Here is a 23,755-nt window from a genome sequence, read left to right on the forward strand (position 1 = left end):
AGTGCAGTTTTAACCCTGTAGTCCAAAGCGAATCTCAGATTGAAGGATTAACTGTAAAATCTGAGATTCACTTTGGACTAGAGGGTCAAAACTGCACTTCGGTGGAATAGCATCATTAATCAAGAATTTCCTGCTGCCTTTTCTTTTTTGTGCCAGAGTTGGGCATAGTCAGTTCCCAGTGCTGGCAAAAGGGTTTCATCCTTGTGTTGAAGTTGGGACCTTTTAATCCCAGTTTTATAGGCTTCAAAGAATTAGATGAGACAATGTGTTTCAATTGACATTTGTCATTTATATTTTTCCAAAAAATATAATTTATTTATTTATTTCATTTCTATACCACCCAATAGCTGGGGCTCTCTGGGCAGTTTATAAAATGTTAACATTTTCCATTTGTGAGTAGTTACTTTTTAAACCTTACCTATGTTACAGACTATACTCCTTATACTTCTTTGAATGTCTTAGAAAATATAAACAAACTTGTATCAATCAGTAATTCAATTTTATGGTTCAACTACTGCTGTCCTTTCAAATTCTGTTGCTGCAAGTAAATATATTGTTGCTTATCTGAATTTTACAGTATGCGACAGCCGTGATTATTTAGTACAAACTAAAGCAATAATTAATTAGAACAATTTGTGTTCACCTACTTTTGTTGTCAACTGATTATTATGAACCCATTAATTCAGAGAATAAGTTCCTACGCAAAACAAGTTTGAATGAGTTTCAATTCCATGTGATTAGCTCACATTTGGTACATTTTTATGGTACCGTGATTTGCAGTTTTTCATGAGCAGGAAATTATCTTTTGCCATGAGTACATGAAACCCATATCTTTGGGGATTAGTATGCAACAAATGGGATGAAGAGCAAAATATTGCAGTGTGTTCATGGTTCTATCCAGCTAGCCATACTCCATTCCATCCCCACTCTCACCCCTTTTGTATCCCCCCCCCAGCTGTCAGTCTGCATTCTGTGCTCAGTCATTATTGGTTGGTACTTCCCCTCTTTAGGATTCCCCCCCCCAATTTGTTTTTTGCACTCTTGCAAACCTTTGGTTTCCCCCAAGCCAGCCAATACTTTGCGTGTGGATGCTGGACTCAACCCTGAACTTTGGAAATAGAGGGAATGACTTAACTGAATATAAAACGGGAATCATGGCATATTTCCCATACAGTTGTGGGATGCTACCAATGTACATTTTTAATGTAGCCAAATAGGAGCCTTTACATTTTAATCTGATTTGTTCTGATTTTCAATTGTCTTAAGTTTAAAACATACCAACTAGTCAAGATGTTACTGTCTACATGGGAGTCAACAGGAGGAAGAGAGATTTCTGACTCTAGGATTCCCCCATTGATGAGACAGTAACTTCCACATTGAAAATGACAAGTTACCATGAATTATGTTCATAGGGGAACATAGAAACAGCTATGTTGCTTAACCAGGTCTTGTTATAAGAAAGAAAAGGCGGGTAACACAAGTCTGTAGAAAAAGGAAATACCTGATCCTCCAACAGGGTCATCAAGAAAAGCAAATGCATAAAAAGGCTGATTTGCAGCTATTCAAAGCTTTTGGTTCCTGCTATTTTTGGGACTGTGTATGAAGAAGCAAAGGTATGTGTGGAAGCAAAACTAATCTGTCCAGCATATGTAATACAGTAGTGCAATTTTCAGCCTTATTAGTACTTAGGATGTGGTTACATACATACTGAAGCATCATATAATGTTAACATGCAAGCACTGATTATACCAGTGGAGCCCACCCCAATCCAATTTTTATCTTACTAAGCACAACATTCTAGGTTAGGCACTCTAGCTTCAGAACTAGTGAAACTAGCATCACTATGTTCTACTGTGCAGCACCATGGACAGCATCCTTTAACATTCGCTTCAATTTGTTCTGCTGTCTAGATTCTATTAAAATATAATTCACAGAAGGCAAAATAACATTGATAGAAAATAACATTAAACACCATTTCAGATTGCTAGAGCTTTGATCTGGAAAGGAATTTCATATGTCTTATTGCAAAGAAAACATTTGCTCTTTGAAGTAGGCTAGGATTTACCTTTACAAATAAATAAATAAATCCTCTCCGAGGATTGATAGCAACAATAAATCAAAGTAGAATTGCCTTCCAAAATGGAGTGGTGGCTTGGTAGACCAGTTTCTGCCCTTTAATGACACCATTTATTAAGATGGCAATTTAGACTCAAGTACTGCCAGGATCAAATCCAGCAAGTATATTGAGAGTCATGGTGGTATAGTGGTTAGAGCATATTGTGCAGGCTTCCCCAACCTGGTGCCCTCCAGATGTATTGGGCCACAATTCCCATCATCCACAATCAGCATTTCCAGTAGCCATACTGGCTGGTATTCTAGAAGTCATCAATCAACACACCTGGAGGGCACCGTGTTGGGGTAAGTTGCTGTAATGGTTAGAACTAAGGAAACTTGGATTCAGTCCACACTCACCCATAAAATTTACTGAGTAACCTTGGGCTAGTCATTACCTTTCAGCTTATCTAACATCACAGGATTATTGTGAAGATAAAGGTGTTGGGTTGGGGGATAATGTACACTACTCTACACTCCTTTGAGGAAAAGTGAGAGAAACATGGAATAATTACTAACAATAATAATTGGAGTGTCAGAGATGTGAGACCTGCTGAGTAGAAATGTCCTCTGTTACACATCTTCTACATCACACCAGCCTTGGAACACTTACCCGCAGAATCTGCTTTCTTTGGTTTTCTGCTGAATCTGCTCTCATCTAAATCTTTTACTGCTAGTTTTTGGGTCCTTCGACAGTAGTGTAATTTCTTCTCCATTAGCTGTTCCAGCATTGAGAAGCCTAACTGATTCCTTGTCTCATCCTCAACTTTTGCTGGTTTCTTCACCCCTACCTCACCATACACAAATACATGGAACACTATTGCTGGATGGAACAAGATAGCATTTCAGCAGAACTGGTTTTATCTCCCCCCCCCCTTTTAAATGTATTTGCTTTTATTATGCATGTCATCCTGATTGCTTTGGCTATAGGACAGATCATAAATTGAATGAATATATAAATAAAAATAAATAAACTGGTACACCAAGTTCTAATAACAAAATCAAATATGAGCCTATATGGACAACAATTCAAACCATACATTCTAGGCCACACATCTGCACCTCATGTATGATGAAACTCTCCATTTCAATTGACTGGGTGATTCAGATAAATCAAGTTACCCTAGGGTGAGAACGTTCACCTTATATAGCACAGTTGTTGGAAAGGGGTCTATGTCACCAATATACAAAAAGAAGGCAACAAAGCAGGTGACTGCAGTCCAAATGGGATGTAAGTAAAACATGCATGACCGTGGCCTGATCAGACATCTCTAGGAATGGGTGCAGTTGGTGCACTAGCCTCAGCTGTGCAAATGTACTCCTGTCCATTGCTGAGACCTGGACATCCAGGTTCAGGGCTGAGTCCAAGAGTACACCCAAACTGCAAGCCTAAGTCTTCAGGAGGAGTGTAACCCCACCCAGCACAGGCTGAATCCCCTTGACTGTGATGTAGAACACTTTAATATGTGAATCATGAGGAAGTATAGTTCCATGAAAGAACTGCACTGTCAGCATGCTCCAGGTCAAGTTCAAGATTTTGTAATTGATGTATAAAGCTTTTAACAACTTGGGGCTAGATAAGATTACCTCAAAGATCGTCTGATTCTCAATACCTACAGCCCTAGGAGAGGCACTCTTGGTGGTGCAGCATGGTTCGCTTTATGGATCCCAAGAACATTAGGGACAATTGATCTTGGAGGGATAAAAAAATTGATCAAGGATAAGGTGTCCAATAACATAGTATTTTGAATGTTGCAGCTCTTGCAGTATGGAACTCCTCAGTTAATATTAGGCTTGTGACAACATCTTTGCATTTTAAGTGTTTGCTTAAGATGTATCTGTTCACTCAGGCTCTCCTTGTAGTGTGACCCTGCTAAAGATGTATGGATTTTGTTAAATTTGTTCTGTCTGTGTTTCATGGACTGTGAGATGTCTTTCATTCCATTGTTTGTTTATTAGCTGAAGCATTTTTTTTAATGGATATACGAGAATTTCATTTTACTTGAGTATGTGTGCATTAGCGCTAATGCACATTTGTGCAAATCTCCCCCAAAGTAACAATAACAACTGGTCTGCAAGTCCACGAAATCTGCACAACTCAGAAAAAGCTGGTCTGCTGCAGAATCCTCAGGTTGGATTCTAAAAAATCTGAACTTATTTGAATCTGTTGCGGAGTTCTCCCACATCCCCAGTCCCAGCTATGCATATTGGTTTTATTATGTGACTGTTTCATCGCTATCCTGCATTTTTATTGTTGTGGTTTTAATGCTGTACAGCACAGTGGTATCAGTTTATGTTCAGCAGTACATAAATGTGTACAAATAAAAACAAATGACAGGGCTATTACCCCGTCTTGTTTGAAAGAGCCCTCCTGATGACTGAGCTACCAGGGGAAGAAGTCGCGTGAGAATGTCCAGTTCTCATCCCAGCAATGCGCTTCTCGTCCTTGACAAAATGGCTGGAGGTGGATGACAGCAATCTTATGCAGAGAGGACCTCTCTGGGTTTGCTTAACCAGCGTTGTGCTCTCAGGAAGGTTTCCACTCGCAACGTGAGATTTCCCTAGGAAATTGGCGACTCTGAGGCAAAGCGCACATGATGGGAGGGGCCGTTTCCAAGAGGGATTTTCCTGCGTGGTGGGGGGGGGGGGAGGAGGACGAGGCTTTCCCGCCGAAACGAGAGTTCGGGGCGAACCCGGCAGCAGCAGCGGCAGCAGCAGCAGCAGCGTCGCCCTCGCTGAGGGTTCCCCCTTAACCTCGAAAACGAAGCTGTACGCGGCTCGGCTGGGCGCCGCCGCTTCTCTGCCTGTGCATATTCATAGCGAAGCAAGGCGGCTGGGCGGCTGCCATCTAGAGACGGGAGGGCGGGACAAGCAAGGCAGCAGCAGCAGCAAGCAGCAATAGCCGCCGCCGCCGCCGGCTTCAGAGCGCTCGCAGAGACAGGCAACGCCAGCCCTTTCCCTCCGTGCGCGACCCAGCGAGGCGGCGTGCCGAGCCTCCGCCTGGGCAGGCGCCTACTGTCTGCCCGCCGTCCGTCCGTCGGTCCCTGACTGCCCATCGCGTCCCCTCCCTTGGCGGCCAGATGATGAACTTTCTGCGGCGCAGGCTCTCGGACAGCAGCTTCATCGCCAACCTGCCCAATGGCTACATGACCGACCTGCAGCGGCCGGAGCCCCAGCAGGCGCCGCCGCCGCCGCCCTCGTCGTCGGCAGCTCCGTCCTCGCCTTCCCCGGCCTCGGAGCGCAGGCAGCCGCAGCCGGCGGCGCCTCCTTCCCCAGCCCAGCAACAGCCGCCGCCGCCGCCACAGCAGCAGCAGTCGGTGGGCAGCAGTTTCTTCAGCTCCCTCTCCAATGCCGTGAAGCAGACGGCGGCCTCGGCGGGCTTGGTGGACGCGGGCTCGGCTTCCTCGGCGGCAGCCAAAAAGTTCAAGCTGCTCCTGGTCATCGATGAGCCTCACACGGACTGGTAAGGTGCAGCTCGCTCTCCTCCCGACGCCCCCTCCCCGCGCCACTTGCCATGTGTCAGGATTGGGGTTCAGTCCCCTTTCTCCCCACCCTACCCTCGGTTTTGGATTGATGCAGCGGGCGGAAAAAGCCAACGCTGAATAGGCGACATGGCCATGCCCGCGCCTAGAGAAGAAATGCTTGTCAGCTGCATTGGCGCCCATTGGGCTGCAGCGGGGCCAGAGGGAATGGCCCTAGAACCATTATGCCGAGGGGAATGTCAACAGCAGTCCATGAAGTTGCCTTTGCAGTGAAGGGGCAAAGGGGCTCCCCCCTCCCCAACTTATTTCCTTCACGCAGAGAACTTCCACATAGGGAAGGTGGGGTGGGGGGAAGCGTCAAACCTTCCTGTAGATTGTCACGTGGTACTTTTACACGTGTGCATATTTGCCTGGGAGTACGTGCGCTGCAAAGTTACAGCTGATTGCAGCTTCCCAGCTTGGGTACACTTGATGAATCTCACATACAAAGCGTCAACGCACATGATGATTCTAGGCACAGATTTCATGCGTTTCTTAGGCAATGAGGGAAGGGTTCCTTATGTGCTGCAATGGAATGGCAGTGGTGATTGATTAGACCAAAGATGAAATCTCTGATTATATCCAATGGGTTGTATGAATCCTGTGTTAGTATAACTTAAATCCCATTCAATACAACCCCATAAGACAAAATGTGTGACTTACATGGTCTCACATATATACATTTCTTTAAAAATTACTCATGACATTTTGAGATTGGCTTATATATCATGAACATTTAAAATGATAAATACATTTTTGTTTAAATAGCAGCAGTTTGTTTAATGTCTATTATCTGATTTGTTCCAAATAGGTAAACTATATTAAGCAACTCTGCAGTACTGACGGCTAGATTACTGGCATATTTGCTGTGTGCAAGTAAATACTGATTTTAATGGGTGGAAGGAAGGAAATTCTTATAACATCCAAAGTGCAACCAGTGTCCTGAGCATAAGCATAAATTCTCAATTATCTCATTCTTGGGCTACATTGTTTTCTTGATGCTGTGAAAAATATTTACACAATGAACTCTGAATGGTCCGGGAGCACCAGATGCTGCAGCATAAAAAGGCTAAGCAGGTGTGCATCTGATCAGCAATCTGGACAGCAGATTATTGGGACCTCTATGCAAGATCAGGAGATATATACATGTAGTTTAAAAAGAAAGAAAAGGCCACAGAGTCGACAATGAAGTCATCAAATGTTCCTAGATGATAACACGAAGAGGTGTACAACATTTTAAATCTCATGGTGTTCCTGTGACCCTGTCAGCCATGATTATGTGTCTACTGTAGTCCACAAACACTTATGCCCTAATGGATTTATTAATCTTTAAGGTGCCACAGGACTCTAACCATGCAATTCTATACATGTCTACTCAGAAGTAAGATCCGCTGTGTTCAATACATCCATAGGCATCCATGCACTTACTTACATGTGAGTAGTTCCATTAAACTCAGTGGGTCTTGCTTCCAATTAGACATTACTGCAACAGACTAACATAGCTGGTTGTTTGTGATATGCATGAAAATTAGAAGTTTTTGAAGATGCTTTTGAAGAAACATTAAAAAATCTCGATCTTTCATTATCTTTTTATCAGATGTGCCATGGAATATGGTTATTGTTGAAAATGAAACAAAAGCAGATAATGATTCAGTATCTAATTTGGTTTCTCTTCCCTGTTGTTGTTGTTGTTGTTGTAGTTTAATTGGCGTTATGTGTAAATCCTACTTAAGGGCCTCAAACCAATAACATTCTCAGCAGGCAGTCTAACTTTTTAATACCTAAAAATGGTAGTCTGAATCTAAAGGGAAATGCACTACCACAAGTTGTGGTACTTATGGCTTGACAGCTTACAAAACACAAGTTAAAGTCAAGAATAGATCTCTGTATGGCTATTAACCATGATACTTAAGTGGAATGACCATGTTCAGAGGCATTCTACCTTGGAGTATCAAATGCTGAGGACAAGTATTTGGATGGTTGCTTTGGTCTGATCCACTAAGGCAAATCTTATCTGCTTAGGGTACAATCCTATGCATGTTTAGACACAAAAAAGTCTTACAACTCCCAGCATTCCCCATCCATTAAGGTTGAGTGACTGCAACTGGCAAACATTTCCCAAGGTGGCATATTCCTTTGGCTTTTGTGCAGCAACATAATATAAGCATTTTCCTACTGGCCTAGTGATGCCTATGAACCTTTGAGTATTGCCTTATGCTATTCAGATTTTCCATTCTAAAAGGCTTCTTGAGTGCACATATTTATTATAATAGACCCCAGTGTAAATTGGGGTTTTCTGTATGTGGGAGTTATAAAACAACTCACCATCTTTTTGTTTTCAAGATCTATGCAATAAATTAGAGTTTAGGTAATTCCAGCTATGGTGTACCTCTGTTAATTTTGTGTATCTTCCAACTGAGGTCACATTTAAGCTTGTGTGAAGTTGTTTTTATTCCTAAGGCTCCCATTTTTAAAGTCAGAAGGCAAAATTGGGAGTCTGCAGAAAACCTACTGATGATTCTTTAGATTTTAGTGTGGAAAGCACCATTGAAGTTTATATTACATATAGTGCATTTGCTTCATTAGAAAACAAATAGGTAGGGCATCTTATGTGTATGGCCATGGTTTGCTTGTAAGAATCTCATTCTTCATATTTATGTTTGAATGTATTAGTAGACATTTCTGGTATGCGATATTAATATGACTAATTATATGTGAAATTGAGCTACATTTTAGAAGATATTTTAGTATTTATTTAGTATTCCAACATAAAATATAATTTTAAAATGTGTAAAATAATTCTCAAGTATTTTTTCACTGTAAAATCATGTTGTACTAAAGAATAGTATTTGCGGTTTTGCTTCACTTGCAATCCTATATTAAATTTATTACACTTAAATAACTCTGCACTTTGGCAACCTTGTAAATAAGCCTGCATTTTTTTAACCTGCATCCAATTTTACTGGCCTGCGTAGGAGTGCTCTTGGATGTTTCTATATTTTATAAGTCTATACATTGCAACAAATACCAGTGACTTTCAGTTTTGGGAGTGAAATCACATAATTGCAGCAACAGATGCCTTGATATTAAAGATGCTGTGTTATTCTCATAATGGAGAAAGTAGTGCAATAGCCCAGTCAACGGAGGTATAGCTCAGTAGCCAGCAAAACAGAAAGCTAGTCATAACTCTATTAAAGAATTAGATGTACAGCAGCCAGACACTTTGTGCAGTTGGAATTTGTTTAAACACACTCAGAGAGAATAATACATTACTATCTTTCACTTCCAAAGTGTTAAAATGTGTAATTTTATTAAGTCTGTCTCTTCAAAATGACTAGTGTGACCATATGGCAAGGAGGACAGCTTTAATAGTTGTATAGAAAAGGGAATTTCAGCAGGTGTTATTTGTATGCATGCAGCACCTGGTGAAATTCCCTCTTCATCACAACAGTTAAAGCTGCAGGAGCCCTGCCCTCTTTTGTATCTGGTTACTCTAGCAGGACTTCTGCAGCTTTAACTGTTGTGATGAAGAGGGAATTCCACCAGGTGCTGCATGCATACAAATGACACCTGCTGAAATTCTGTCTTCTAAACAACTGTTAAAGATATAGGAGCCTTGTTCTACTTTTAATATGGTCACCCTAAACAACATGCAATAATGATAGGATCTGAATTAGTATTTGAAATAACAACTTGGAAAATCCTGCCCTCTTATAAATCACATGCCTATTTTTGTAGATACAATGTGGCTACTTAGTGAGGCAAAATACTTGCAGAAATATTTCACAAATCAGTCTTGCCTGGGTTATGATTTAAATCACTTACAGTGCAATCGAATACACATTTACCCAGTAGTAAGTCCCACTGTGATCAATGGGGCTTACTCCCTAATAAGTGTATTTAGGGTTGTAGCTTAAGGTCACACTCTGATATGTACTAACCTGGGACTAAGGCCTTAGCTAGACCTAAGGTTTATCCCAGGATTGTTCCTGCCTGCCCCCGGGATATCCTGTGTGTCATTTACATGAACAGGGATGACCCCGGGACAATCTCAGGATAAACCTTAGGTCTAGCTAAGGCCTAAGTCCCATGGGATACAGTGCAACTTACTTCAAATATGCATAGGACTAGGCTGAAAGATTTTGGATCCTCTCCAAAGGCCGTTCATTTGTATACAGTTTATATTTTTAAGAAATAAAATATTCAACTAAATAGATGCAGATATTTCAGCTTGCTGCCTTGTAGTCTGAAATCATAAAATGTGCATCTTCAATTCCCCCTTCTCCTATGATCTCAGTAACAGTAAAGCATCCCTAAAGTACACAAACCTCTTTTATTTCAGGGGAATCCCACCCCCACAACTCTAATTAGTTTGTTTAATAACATTATTCACTGGTGAAACCTTTTCATATCTGCTGACTCATTTTGTGTGTCTGTTTAAACTACATCCAGGTAAAGAGATAGGAACAACATCTTTAGGCCATAGGATTTTATGATGCATTCAAAATTACTGAATGTGTTGTTATGACTTATATATTCTAATGCATCTTGGTCTATAAATCGGATATTCTTCTTATCATATAGTAGTGTGTGCAGACGGCTGCTGCTTCTGCAGCAGCACATGTGTCTACTAGAGCTAGGCCAATGCCTTTAGCAGTCTTACATGTGACATAAAAGAACACCACCAGGCGTGGCTTTTTTGCCACTGTAATAGTGTGGTGTAAATATATAGGAGTGGTCTCAGGCACCTTGCATCAGGGTGTTCTTTGGACCTGTTCTTTGGGTGAACAGGTGGATCCATGTGTGTGTGTGTGTGTGTGTGTGTGTGTGTGCATGCACATCTAGTGCTCTTTTCCTCCTGAAATATTTTGCCCGCCTGGAAAGAAGTCCAGTTAGAAAGTTCAGAGAGATAGCCTGAACAATAAGACAGCATGGGTTTTTCCACAAAATACACTCCATCCCCTGAAATTTTCTCTCTAAGGAAGTACAGAGGAAGAGCCATAAGAAGATTTACTGAGCATTCATGGTATCACCAGCCAAAACACAAATCCCATTCCTTCTCAAAATAATTGCATTATTATAACCAGTGCACCACACCTGATGAATAGTTGTACTTTTTCAAAGTGAAAAAAAATCTACATATGAAGAGTCTGGAAGGAGCGGTGTGGTAATAGTGATTCATTTCCTTTCCTTTTCCTTTCTTTTTCCTTTCCTTTCTACTTTATTCTGTTTAGTATTTTAGAACATGTTGTTTTACAATTGTCTTTAAAATAACTGGCTACCTAAATTGATGAATGGTTGGGAGTGGTTGTTATGAAAATATGAGCGTAGCAGACCAACTATTTGGGTTGTGTAGAAAAAAGGATAATTATGATATATGGTCACCAGAATTATGTTGGAATAAATGGGCTCAGCTGCTCCTATAATAAAAATTGGTTGTGTTATCCTGTGTTAATGCTGTAATAGCCACAAAGTATGCAGTAACGGTCTGAGAACTTGAAGAAATATTAATTTCCCTTAATTGGACACTGTTGCATATAAACATTTCTTTCTTCAATATTAAAATAATTTATAATAGTTTCCTGCATACTGGGATGGCACCATATAAAACAAAATTATCCTTCTAATTATATCACACATATATTAATGTATGTTGAAATTTTAGACTTAGATGAAACGTATATTGTACCTGCTTTGTATAGCTAGTTATGTATGCTGCACAGATAACTAATTTTGAAGATTGCAATGATAAAAGCTATTGCTTTTGCCTCCTGCCAAAATAAGTTCATACCAGTGCTTTAAGATAAATCATAGTAATTTAAAATCTAGTAATTTATCATTATTGCTGAGTAATCTGCACCTATAGATCCCAAAATATTTTTAGAAAGTTAACTCTCAACATCACAGTTTCATATCTCAGAGATCAGATAACTGGGGCAAAGGGGAGAGGTTCTGTATCTAAAGCTCTGAGACTAGAAAGTTTAGGGATTTTTGTATCAATGAGACCCTAGATAGAGAAAAGTATTCTGCTGCACAATTCATTTTCGTAGAAGAGAGCAAAGAAAATAGAAGAGGCAGTTTTTAATATTGAACCAGGGGAAGAGTTGGGCAACTTTATTAGACCAAAGTTTGGGCAGTACAGATGACATACAACTGATTAATCCTACATTTGGGATGCTTTTTAATATTGAAACGAACCTTTTCACCCTCCCCTCTACAAATCTTTGTACTAGGAGCCAGCATACTCAATTGCATCAACCCTAGCCCAAGGATTATAGGCTTGCTTGGGTTCCAGAAGCTACAGCACATCAGGCCACCCAGGTCAGGCCTTACCTCTAGGCAGAACTTGCAGAGGTCAAGTTCTCAGCACCTTTTTGGTGTATGTGTTTCTCTTCCATAGGAGCTATATTAACATTGGAAGGACCACGATTCTAATATTAAAATGTGGCAATAAGGGACTGCAGCAACAGTAGTAGAGGAAGAATCCAGGTTGGTTAGGGGCCCAACTATAGGCCATCTGTCAACTGATTTGACTCTTGGGTTGCCAGGTACAGGCTGCAGCATCTAGCCAAAATATTTAGTCAATCACAATATTAGCTATTTATAAGAAGCCATTTAACAACAAGTGGTTACAGAAACATTTCTGGAATGTTTTTAACATTTTTATTATTAACTCTTATTTTGGTATATAAGGCACATCCAGGTTTTCATGATTGTGCCAAATTACTTGGAAAACATTAACTTTGGCCTTAGCTAGACCGGGCTTTATCATGGGGCGAACCCCAGGATCATCCCTGGGGTCCACATGATGCACAGGGGATCCTGGGAGCAGGGAGGGATGATCCCTCCCTTGCCCTGGGATCTCGCTCTCCCCTTTGGGCCCGCTTTTTCCACAGTCCCAGGTTTATTTATTTATTTATTTAAGGATTTTTATGCCGCCATTCAGCCAAAAAAGGCTCTCATGGCGGCTTACAAAAGTATTTCTTGACAGTCCCTGCCCACAGGCTTACAATCTAAAAGACATGACACAAAAGAAAAGGGGATTGGGAGGGAGGAGGAGGAGGGGGAAAAGGAAAGGAAATTCAGGCACTACAATCTTAGTTGGAAAGTTCAGCAGTTACAGTTGACAGCAGGAGGGAGGGGGCTCTCAGCTGGAGCTGGACCCAGGCACGGTGGAGAGGTGCCTGGCTGCTGCTTCCTCCCTCACTGGTGGCCTCTGCAGTGACAGTTGACAGCAGGAGGGAGGGGGCTCTCAGCTGGAGCTGGACCCAGGCACGGTGGAGAGGTGCCTGGCTGCTGCTTCCTCCCTCACTGGTGGCCTCTGCAGTGACAGTTGACAGCAGGAGGGAGGGGGCTCTCAGCTGGAGCTGGACCCAGGCACAGTGGAGAGGTGCCTGGCTGCTGCTTCCTCCCTCACTGGTGGCCTCTGCAGAGACAGTTGACAGCAGGAGGGAGGGGGCTCTCAGCTGGAGCTGGACCCAGGCACGGTGGAGAGGTGCCTGGCTGCTGCTTCCTCCCTCACTGGTGGCCTCTGCAGAGACAGTTGACAGCAGGAGGGAGGGGGCTCTCAGCTGGAGCTGGACCCAGGCACGGTGGAGAGGTGCCTGGCTGCTGCTTCCTCCCTCACTGGTGGCCTCTGCAGAGACAGTTGACAGCAGGAGGGAGGGGGCTCTCAGCTGGAGCTGGACCCAGGCACGGTGGAGAGGTGCCTGGCTGCTGCTTCCTCCCTCACTGGTGGCCTCTGCAGAGACAGTTGGTAGCAGGAGGGAGGGGGCTCTCAGCTGGAGCTGGACCCAGGCACGGTGGAGAGGTGCCTGGCTGCTGCTTCCTCTCTCCGGTTGAGCCGGAGACCGTAGAACGTGTGGCCCGTTTTCGCGGTTTGACCCAGCTCTGCACGATTCCTTGCACAGAGCGGGGAGCTGCGCCCATCAGGGGTAGGGGAGCGGGAAAAGTAATTAAAATAAAAAAACACTTACCTTTAGCGCATGAGCATTCATGAGCTCCTTCCTCTTTAAAAAAAAATGGCGGGCGTGACGCCTCTCCTCCTGAGGTCGTCACGCCTCACATGTAAACGGGAGAAGGTGGGATCTTGCATTAATCACAAAGCGAGATCTTCCCTCCTCCATTGCAGACTATGAGGTAGGTCTAGCTAAGGCCCTAGACATAATCTGTAGAACCGTAGGAATAAAATGCAGCTGGGTTTGCCTCATTTCCTTTCCCACCATTTTACCTACCCTCTCTGCTGAACCTTGAGTTAAATAGACGTGTTAGAGTTTAGCACAGAGAGCTGATGATGTGGACACTTTAGAGCCAAGCTGCCTGAGCACAACTATTGTCCACCAGGAGAAGAGCCTTCAGTGTGGTGGGCCCCCCATCCTATGGAAGTCCCTGCCTCTGGAGGTCCGGCAGGTGCCAACTTTGTATTCCTTCCAATGCCTCCTGAAAATGTTGTTCAAGGAAGCCTTCCTTAATGACAAGCCGCAGTTTATTTTGCACTTTCTTTTGTTTGTTTCTTTTTAAAATGTACCTTTAATGTGTTTTTATTCTGTTTTTATGCTATTTTATTTTGTCCACCGCTCTAAAATTCTGAATGGGGAGCGGTATATTAATATTGTAAATAAAATAAATAAACTATATCTCCACAGAAACATCCACTGCATGGTGACCTTAAGATTAAAATTAATGCTGTCTATTAGTGGTGGTATTAAATTTATTTATTTAATACATTTTTATAATGCCTTTCTGCTAGGGCACCAAAGGCAGGTTACAATTTTTTAAATACTAAAACAAGCAAATAAATATTAATCCACTCACCCCAGCAAGCATCAGAATATAGTTAAAGGCAAACAGAAGAAACAATCTCAATAAACTGAATTACTGAATGGAAAGTAACATTTCTGGGGTTATGCAGAATTGTATTCCAATCATAGGATCTTAATCCAAAAAAATCTTCTGCTCTGTTCCTATAAAGAAAAGGTGTATAACAATGTCTGCATTCCCTCTCAATTTTCAAATACCAAACCATTATTTATTTATTTATTTATTTACATTTATATACTGCCCCATAGCCGAAGCTCTCTGGGAAAAGGGAGTCAAATTTGAATAAGAAATCTGTTTTACATTTTACCAGCAGTTGTACTGGTGCCAGATAATACTTCTAGAATATGTTGAAAATGTCCTAATTTTCCATGTGTTGTTTTGTAGATGTAGATGGCTGAACATGAGTATTATTCCTGAAACAGCAAGATTAATTAGATGGAAATGGATAATTGCTTTAAATTCAGAATATCAAATCACTTCATTAATATTTAATTCCTTAGTGGCATGGATCCATTGTTTCTTTGGATGGATGAACATATATGTTTTTTTTTTTTTTTATGATTGCTATGATTTCTGTGCTGGAAAGAAATCATATCTCCTGAGAAGTTATTAAATGTAAACTGCTGCTGTTACATGATATATATGAAGAAAACATTGCACAACAGATGCACTGACAGTTTAGATAAAAATTGATGATCACCCCCCCCTGAAAATATGGTTTAAAAAATGAAATTGGATTTTTTTTAAAATTTAAAAATGTATATACTAAATTTCTCTTAAATAATTAGAGTAGCATTAAGTAGTCTGAATATAAGCATGTTAGCTGTGCAGTTGATCTCTAAACTGAATCAATACCTCTATGAGATACATTGAATTAAAGGAAACTTTTCAATGGAAATGGAAGAATCTGGTCATTTTTCAAATATGAATATTTACACTATTAGACTTAAGCATTTCGTTTTCATATAATGAAAGCAAAAAGTTCTGGTATGCTCAACCTTGCTTTGACCTGCCAGTATTGGAAATTTTATTTTTTTGTTTTGTTTTTGTGAGGACCAAGCCATAGTAAAGCACGAAGGAAGAATACTGGAAAGAAAAAGTGTGCATCTTTCTTTATTCCCATACTTAGACTGCAATCCTATGTTTGTCTGAGAGTAAGAACCATTGAACTCAATGGAATGCATTTCTGAATAAACATTTATAGGACTGCACTGTTAGCCTCAAACTGCCGTGGGTGCTGGTCATAAGAAAGACCTTATATGAGCATATTTTAAAGGTAAAAAAGAAAAGCATGCAAATATATAACATGGGACAAAGAGTTGCAAAGCCTACTTATAAGAATAAAAGTGTAAATAATACCGTTATTTAGTTGTAAATTAATGTTTAGGTGGTCAGATTTGCATCTCTGTTAAGGAAATATATAGAATCATAGAATAGTAGAGTTGGAAGGAACCTACAAGGCCATCGAGTCCAACCCCCTGCTCAATGCAGGAATCTACTCTAAAGCATCCCTGACAGATGGCTGTCCAGCTGCCTCTTAAATGCCTCTAGTGTGGGAGAGCCCACAACCTCCCTAGGTAACTGGTTACATTGTCGTACTGCTCTAACAGTCAGGAAGTTCTACCTGATGTCCAGCCGGACTCTGGCTTCCTGCAACTTGAGCCCATTATTCCGTGTCCTGCACTCTGGGGTGATTGAGAAGAGATCCTGGCCCTCCTCTGTGTGACAACTTTTTAAGTATTTGAAGAGTGCTATCATGTCTCCCCTCAATCTGCTCTTCTCCAGGCTAAACATGCCCAGTTCAGCAGCAGCAGTCCATACATACATTTTATTATGCGGTCACAGACCCAATAGAAACAAGACCAACAATTAATTTAAAACCATAAAATCACAGTCATTTGTTCATTATACGAACAGGCTAAAAGAGATTTAAAACATACACATAGTTAAAATATATAGGCATAGTTAGTAAAATTGGGAAAGTGGGTCCCATGCTGCAGGTTGGGAATCCGAGGTGGGTCATGGGTCTGGACCAGTTGAAGACCACTCGCACATGAAATATTCTGGCCCCTGACCATTAAAGGCAGGAGCGTCAAATCTCTTTCACCCTGAGCACGGAGTTACATACATACATACATACATTTTATTATGCGGTCACAGACCCAATAGAAACAATACCAACAATCATTAATTTAAAACCATAAAATCACAGTCATTTGTTCATTATACAAACAGGCTAAAAGAGTTATTTAAAACATACACGTATTTAAAATATATAGGCATAGTTAGAACACCCGGTACAAAAGATAAGCAACAACAGCATGGGATAGAAGTTACAATTAAGATGAGATCAATTTGCAATTCCTTTGTATGGAGAGGAGGAACTTAGCCACTAACTCTGTTGTTAACTTGTTTGTACCTGCCAGAAAATATTCCAAATACTGTTTGGGTGTCCTTCCAGGGCATTTTCTCATAAGAGAGCCAAGAAATCTATTTCTCTCCTCCCTGTGGAAGCTACATTGGAAAAAAACATGGTCTAGTGTTTCGACTGCTTTGTCACCACAGGGACACAAGCGGTCTTCATATGGGATGCCCTGATAACACCCTTCCAAGATTGCAGAAGTAAGGCAGTTAAATCTAGCCCTTGTAAAAGCATGTCGGTACTTGGGGATGGTCAAATAGTCCAGATATCTAGCATATCTGGGAAATTCAAAAATTAGACCAGAGTGTATTGGGGAGCAGGATCTACGTGCCTTTGTCATAGCATATTGAAAATCTATATCTTTAATCCGTTGTTCTACTATGGATTTTGCCACAGAGTAATCTGTGTATGTAGAAAATCCATTGATAGACCTAATATGCACAATTTGACAGTAAAACCTTTAAACCATGAACTGGTAAAAACATCCCTTTGCAAAAGATAAAGATAGCTTTAGGATGAATTGGCATATACAACCTTTAGCCAATATCAAAGGCAAGGGACCAAGCCCTTCCTTCTATAGATGCTAAGCCAGCCTCCAGGTGCAATGCAGCAGATGGCACACACCTCGATATTCCAAAAAGTGAGTGCAAGAAGTTTGACAGAACACTCTCGGCAGTTGTATTAAATCCCTGGATCCATATTGGGATAGCGTACAACAACTGACACGCCCAGTTCTTTTAGTCTCTCCTGTAAAAGTTTAAGTTGGAAACATGATTTAAATCCATCTTTTTTTCTTGCTGATATAAACCATTGATTTAAATTGTCTTGAAGTAAATAATACATCCTGCTAGTGACTACAATTTTAATAAGCTTGATGCTTATACAATAGACCTATTTGCACAATCAAACAGCTCACCATGGCTTATTTAAGCCATGGTGGACTGTGCTGGTGGCCATTTTGAATATTCAAGTTGTGACTGTAGCTTGTGTCATCTGAATCTAGCAGAGGTGGATTGTGCAAGGATTTAACAACCCTCACAGAATTTATGGCCTGTTTTGGGGTTATGCGAGCATTGTTTAATCCCTGCACAACCTACCGCCACTGGATGACATGACAAGCCATGTTGTGATTGGGATATTCAGGATGGTACCACAATAAGCCTCGGCAATCGTGTGAACCTGGACAATGTGAGGTAGAAGCAGTAATCTGTAGCCTGTGATGGTGGAATTAAACCTGAGTCTAGCACTTTGTGAGTGAAAAGGGGTGGGGGGATAAAGATGAGACACAGATATATGGTATAAACTTGGACCACATTAATTTGGAGATCTGCAAAGGGGGGAGTTTTGCAAGCTTCTAATCTATGCAAGCAACTAGCCTGAATGTGCATTTAGTGAGACATCCTATCCCTGTTGAGTGCCATCTATGAGATCGCTACCCCTCAGGATTACTCCATTTGGATTTGGGAGGCCTTCTTGTGTCACCCCTCCTGGGACCACTAAACTCTGAGTGGCTGAGTTGAGTTAGCCTCAAAGGCAATCATTATCTATGGACTAGGCCTCATAGTCCTGAGCGGGAAGCCTCAGGCATTACTTATTACTGTAAAGGTGCCTCAGGATGCTCAAGGTGCCCACATATTTCTGCCAATAAAATTATGACCGAATCAACCTTAAGAAACCAGAATTGAACCAATTAACCTATAACCACCATACTAACTCATCCCAGCTTACAGCGTAAAGTTGTCGAAAAGACCCAATCAGACAGGAATTCCTACTTGACTCTAAAAGGTGACCAGCAGAGCCCAAACTGAATATAGGGAGGGAGGCACAAATCAAAGAGACCTGGGGGGGATGGGTGACCCTTCTGCAACCTGATATCGTTGTCTTGCCTCCCCCCATATGCACAATGTCTTCCCCATGCCAAGGTGAGCCAGGCATAGGGGATGCATTTGCCATCTCTGTCCTTACAGGTAACTGGGATTATCCACATGGTTGGAAGCTGCAGATTCTACCTCAACATAGTGGTCATCTATAAGATGCCGGGATTGTGCCTCATTATTTTTTAAACTGCATTTTCTGTGATTCGATTCTCCTCCCACATTGTCATACTGCAGCAGCTACAGCGCTTTATCCTTTCAATTTAAGGTGGAGAATCCTGTCATATGAGCACGTGCGGAGCGAGGTTGCTCCATGTGGGTGGGAACCTTTAAAAAAAAGAAGAAGTATCATTCTTTATGCGAACCTCTGCATATATGCACATACAAGGGTACAGAAGTCTGCACGCCCGGATGGCTAAACATATAATTTAAAATCTACATACCTAGATTTACTTATATTAAAGAACTAAGGAAGATAAAATGAAATGGTGACGTCAAAGTTCCCCCCATAATGTTGGGGAAAGTACGCCCCTGATGGCCAAATCTTGACCATAGTTTCGCAATCCTTTGCATCTGTGCAGGTAAATACCTGCAGGATGCGCACACCTTGGTACCCACAATGGCAATTGCTCCCATCTATCAATTCATCTTCCTTCAATTTTTCTGTGAAACGGTGGTCCAGTCTACCGATCTACAGCCCTGTCTACAGATCTGCACAGCATCATTTATACAATCTAGTGCCCAGTGTACCTCCTTCATTTCTTCCATGAAAGGGCAGCTTGGTCTGCCAATCTGCGCAGCATCGTGTATACAATAGAGTGCCCAGTCTACCCCCTTAAGTGCTCTCTCTTTAAATGGACTTTACGTGATGTGAGGTCCCGTCTACCCATACAATACAAAGGCAAACTGCTCTGCCAACCTAATCACCTTTTATTTCCACTGAAATTGGTGCCCGTAACTACAATCTCTCTTGCAGAAACGGGCAGGTATGAGAGAGGTATGGGAAGTGAGAGGTGTGGCGGGAAATGGGCAAGATATGACATCACTTTGTCCTGCCCTCAAAGCTATGCCCACAAAAGCCAAATTTACACGCACACTCCTGTAACAGATGTCAGGGTCCACCTGATAGCCCTGCAAGGTAGGCTTCTGGACCAAATGTCCTAACTCCCAGGCAACCCACCACCCTAGCCTTGTCCACAACCGGGACGAGCCAGATGTTCAGGGAATAACATACATACACACATTTAGGGACTAAAGCAAATTTTTTGCAATCACTAAAACTAACACATAAGGCCTTGGTCGGTAAAAAGCCTCTTAAAAAGGGAAAGGGGAAAAAGGGAAGGCGATGAGGAAAAGGGAGTGAGGAAGGAAGGTGAGGAAAATGTCTAACACTTAGCCATTACCCCAATAAACAATCATACATCCCCACACCCAGCTGAAGTGACGGCTGGCCTTTTCCAAGATACCCAAGATACCCACACACTTTAAAACATAAACCTTTCTAACTCTGGGCAAATTCCCCCCCCCCCCGCCCTGGTTGCCTCGGAACTGATCTTCCCACTTGACATACGCATACACCACCAAGGAAGATGGAGGGTCTTCTTCATGGTTTTTCCCCCTCTTCTCTAGACCCCCAGCCTCGTGACCCTTGTTAACCAACCTGTGCCCTTCCCGGGCTTCTGCCTACCCCTCCCCACAGGGGCAAAGCCCACCTTCTTTTCCCACAGTTGAATCCAGTTAGCTTCTTCACCACCCTGATAGCCTCCAGGTGCTAGAGTGGGAGTCATACTGGCTCAAGGCAGGAATGACCTTGGCCGGCGGACACCAGCTCTCTCCCTCCCTACCCGAGCCTGGCACAGCAGATTTGAAACACAATAGAGCATACATAGAAGGCAGATTTCACAATCACATAGCAACAGCTCGGAGGCGCAATCAGAGGCACAAGTTTGCACTCCTGTCCTTCACAACCCCCAGCGACACATAAGGGATAAAGCAGGGTAAACACGAACATTTTGGGAAAGTCATTGTATAATTGAAGGTACAAATATGTGCATTTGGGGGGCTATATAGCGGCACTGCAGCGACTTCGCGGCTGCGTCATGTGACGAACAACTGGAAAATGAGGAGGTAAGCTGATTTAAAGAGCCCGTTTAGATGTGCCCATAGTCAAACCTGGGCTGGATCTACACTATTGCTTTAAAGCGCTTTATAACAGTTTTATAGTGCTTTAAAGCAGTTAAAGCGCTTTATAACTGTTATAAAGCGTTTTAAAGCAGTAGTGTAGATCCGGCCCTGGTGCCAGTATGAGGCATGCTTGGGCAGTTGCTGGGACCCAAGCTCAACCATTATTGTCTGTTTTTGTTTGTATTTTATGCTTTTTATGGTTTTTAATTTTGTATACTTGTTTTTAATGTTCACTGTTTTTAACTTTTGTAAACCGCCCAGAGAGCTTTGGCTATGGGGCGGTACAATAATAATAATAATAACAACAACAACAACAACAAATAGTTGAATGGAGAAAGAACTAGCAAAATATCTTGGGAAGATTGATATAGGAAGATGGAAAGAAATAGCTGTTCGTGAGCCACAAGCCAGTCTCTTGAACTTGTTGATGGGGGATCCCAGAGAATTAGCATCTGTGCAAAGGTTGTGGCAACTGGGCCTTAGAATGTCAACAGGGCAAATTATTCTCAATAGTGAGCCAAATGTTAATACAGCAAGAAATTTGTCAATTTGTGAGTCATACTTAAGGTTGCAGTCATAATTAAATGGAATGTAATTCTGGGTAAGTTTAAGTCATTTCTATCTTTAAAAAAACAAGTACATATTGCAGTTCAGAAAGTCTATTCCTAACTCACTCTGGAGTTTTAAAAAAATGTTTTTTAAAAGCATATCTTGTTAGAAAAGATTTACTCATTGATTGAGAGCTTAGCCTTGCACATTTTCTTGTTGTGAAATAATTTCTAAATAATTATCTGAATTAACTGTTGGCAGACAACATACGTTGACTGTCCATTTTGAAGTGCATGTTCATTCTCTTTCACTTCATTCACTATGAAAATGATGTAATGAAATAATTATAATAAACTTTAATAGGGAAGCTATTCTTTAATAAGAACAAACATGACAGCACAAAGAAATAACTGGGTGGGAGAAAGTTTTGTTGGCGACTGATGCTGCCTTACATATTGTCTCTCTGGTATGCTTTTCCATGTCCACATTTGTAAATAAAAAGATATCGCAAAAGGAACCATAAATTTCCAGTGCTCTCGTTCCAGCACAGCGTAGTTAGATAAAGAGTTGTGCCAGTATGACTACACAGCTTGTACATTGCCAGCCAAAGTAGTTGATACATGCAGCTGCAATATTATAGTTGTTCTAAAACAGATGTGTAGTGCAAGAACTAGTGCATTTAACAAAGGGTAGAGGAGAAATAGAGATATAGGCCTGGTTCAGACAACATGCTAAACCAGGCTGCTTAACCACAAAATGGTTAACGGAATGCATTGACCTTAATGCATTCCATTTCAGTTTTTTGTTTTAAATCTGTTACTGTATTTTTAAAACTTTGCATTGTTGCCAGGATTTATTTTGGCTTTTACTTTTATTTTACGTTTTAAACTTTTATATTGCATTTATGTTATATTTTATGGTTTAAATTGTTGTTGTGAACTGCCTAGAGAGCTTTTGCTATTGGGCAGTACAGAAATGTAATAATTAAATAAATAAAATATGATTTGAGAACCATAAGTGATGTGGCATCCATTCATTGAAGCATGTGGCTATGTAATTACAACATAGTGATTGCTTTGATTATTGCATGCCATGGCCATTGTCTAAATGAAGTTGCCAGGATTAGAAAATTGCATTCAAAGAAGCTATAAATAGTGCTAAATTTAACCCACATTTATAAGGACAGAATAAATGTCTACATTCTAATTAAAATAGAGGACTTATACATTTAGTTATTAATTCTAAAGCAGTAGCTTCCTATTACCTCGTTGTTTTTAAAGCAGTCGAGTTTTTCAAGTACTTCTTTGGTGCATGAATTAGATGGCCTGTTGTGCTATCAGGACAAGCTCAGTGCTGCTGGTGAGGATGTTAGGCTCACTTCCACCAGCCTCCTCACAGTCTGTTTTCCTCTTATAGATTTGCTGTACTGCCTGGCTTTTTCTTTGTAAATGAATTCTAAGCTTTCATTTACAAAGAAAAAGCAAGTCTCTAGTCCTTGTAATTTCAGAGATATTAGGGGAAATGTGCAGGTAATACTTTGCCCAGAAGAAAGCTTCCTGCCTTCTACCCTGTGGCTACTATTGTGATTGATGTATAATTGACCAATGAATAAGTAGACCTGCTGCTTGTTTCTGATTGTTCAAGGTCACAGAGGGAAATTGTATTGTGTAGTGTATTGTCTGGATTGATAATAGTACAACTCGAATAATATTCAGAGTGAGCACAGGGCAGTGGAGGGGGAGATCAGAAACCCAGCTTTTCAGGAGTTCCTGATCGTACAAAGAGACCCTGGGTTCGCACAACATGCTTTTTGAACCTTGGATTGTTTGTTGAACTGTGAGTTAGGGTGTTTTCTGAAACCAGGACATTTTTTTGGCAGGGTGGCTTGTTAACCATGCAGGGTGGCTTATTTTTCTTGCATAAGCTACCTTGAGAACCCATAATGTGTTGTTGGATTGTTCAAGGTGGTTAACAAGCCACACTGCATGGTTAACAAGCTACCGTGCAGAAAATGTCCTGGTTTCAGACAACACACTAACCTATGGTTCAACAACAAGCCACTGAGTGTGGGTTAGCATGTTGTGTGAACAGCTCCATTGTGTGTAGACTGTATGCTTCTGTTAAACTGACTGAAATGTAGTGGGGCCTGTTGCTGTGATCTTGCTTCCTTCCACTTCATATGTCCGTTCGCTTAGATGTAGTGGCTGAATAGGCTTTATATCCTGTTCTCATCAAAGGAAATCCCTCAAAATTATTATGTACTAATTCCTGGA

The 23,755-nt window shown here is 41.4% G+C and overlaps 1 protein-coding gene across 1 annotated transcript in view; it reads left to right on the forward strand.

The window, feature by feature from the left end:
- The first annotated feature begins 5,022 nt into the window (after positions 1–5,022).
- SYN2 (synapsin II) overlaps positions 5,023–23,755 on the forward strand; it is a 240,503-nt gene continuing 221,770 nt past the window's right edge. The window contains exon 1 of the mRNA XM_063121222.1: positions 5,023–5,575. Within this exon, the coding sequence (XP_062977292.1) occupies positions 5,193–5,575 (383 nt within the window). The 5' untranslated portion in view covers positions 5,023–5,192. The remainder of the gene's footprint in view (positions 5,576–23,755) is intronic.

Source organism: Elgaria multicarinata, chromosome 3, assembly GCF_023053635.1.
Source record: "Elgaria multicarinata webbii isolate HBS135686 ecotype San Diego chromosome 3, rElgMul1.1.pri, whole genome shotgun sequence".
NCBI lineage: Eukaryota > Metazoa > Chordata > Lepidosauria > Squamata > Anguidae > Elgaria > Elgaria multicarinata.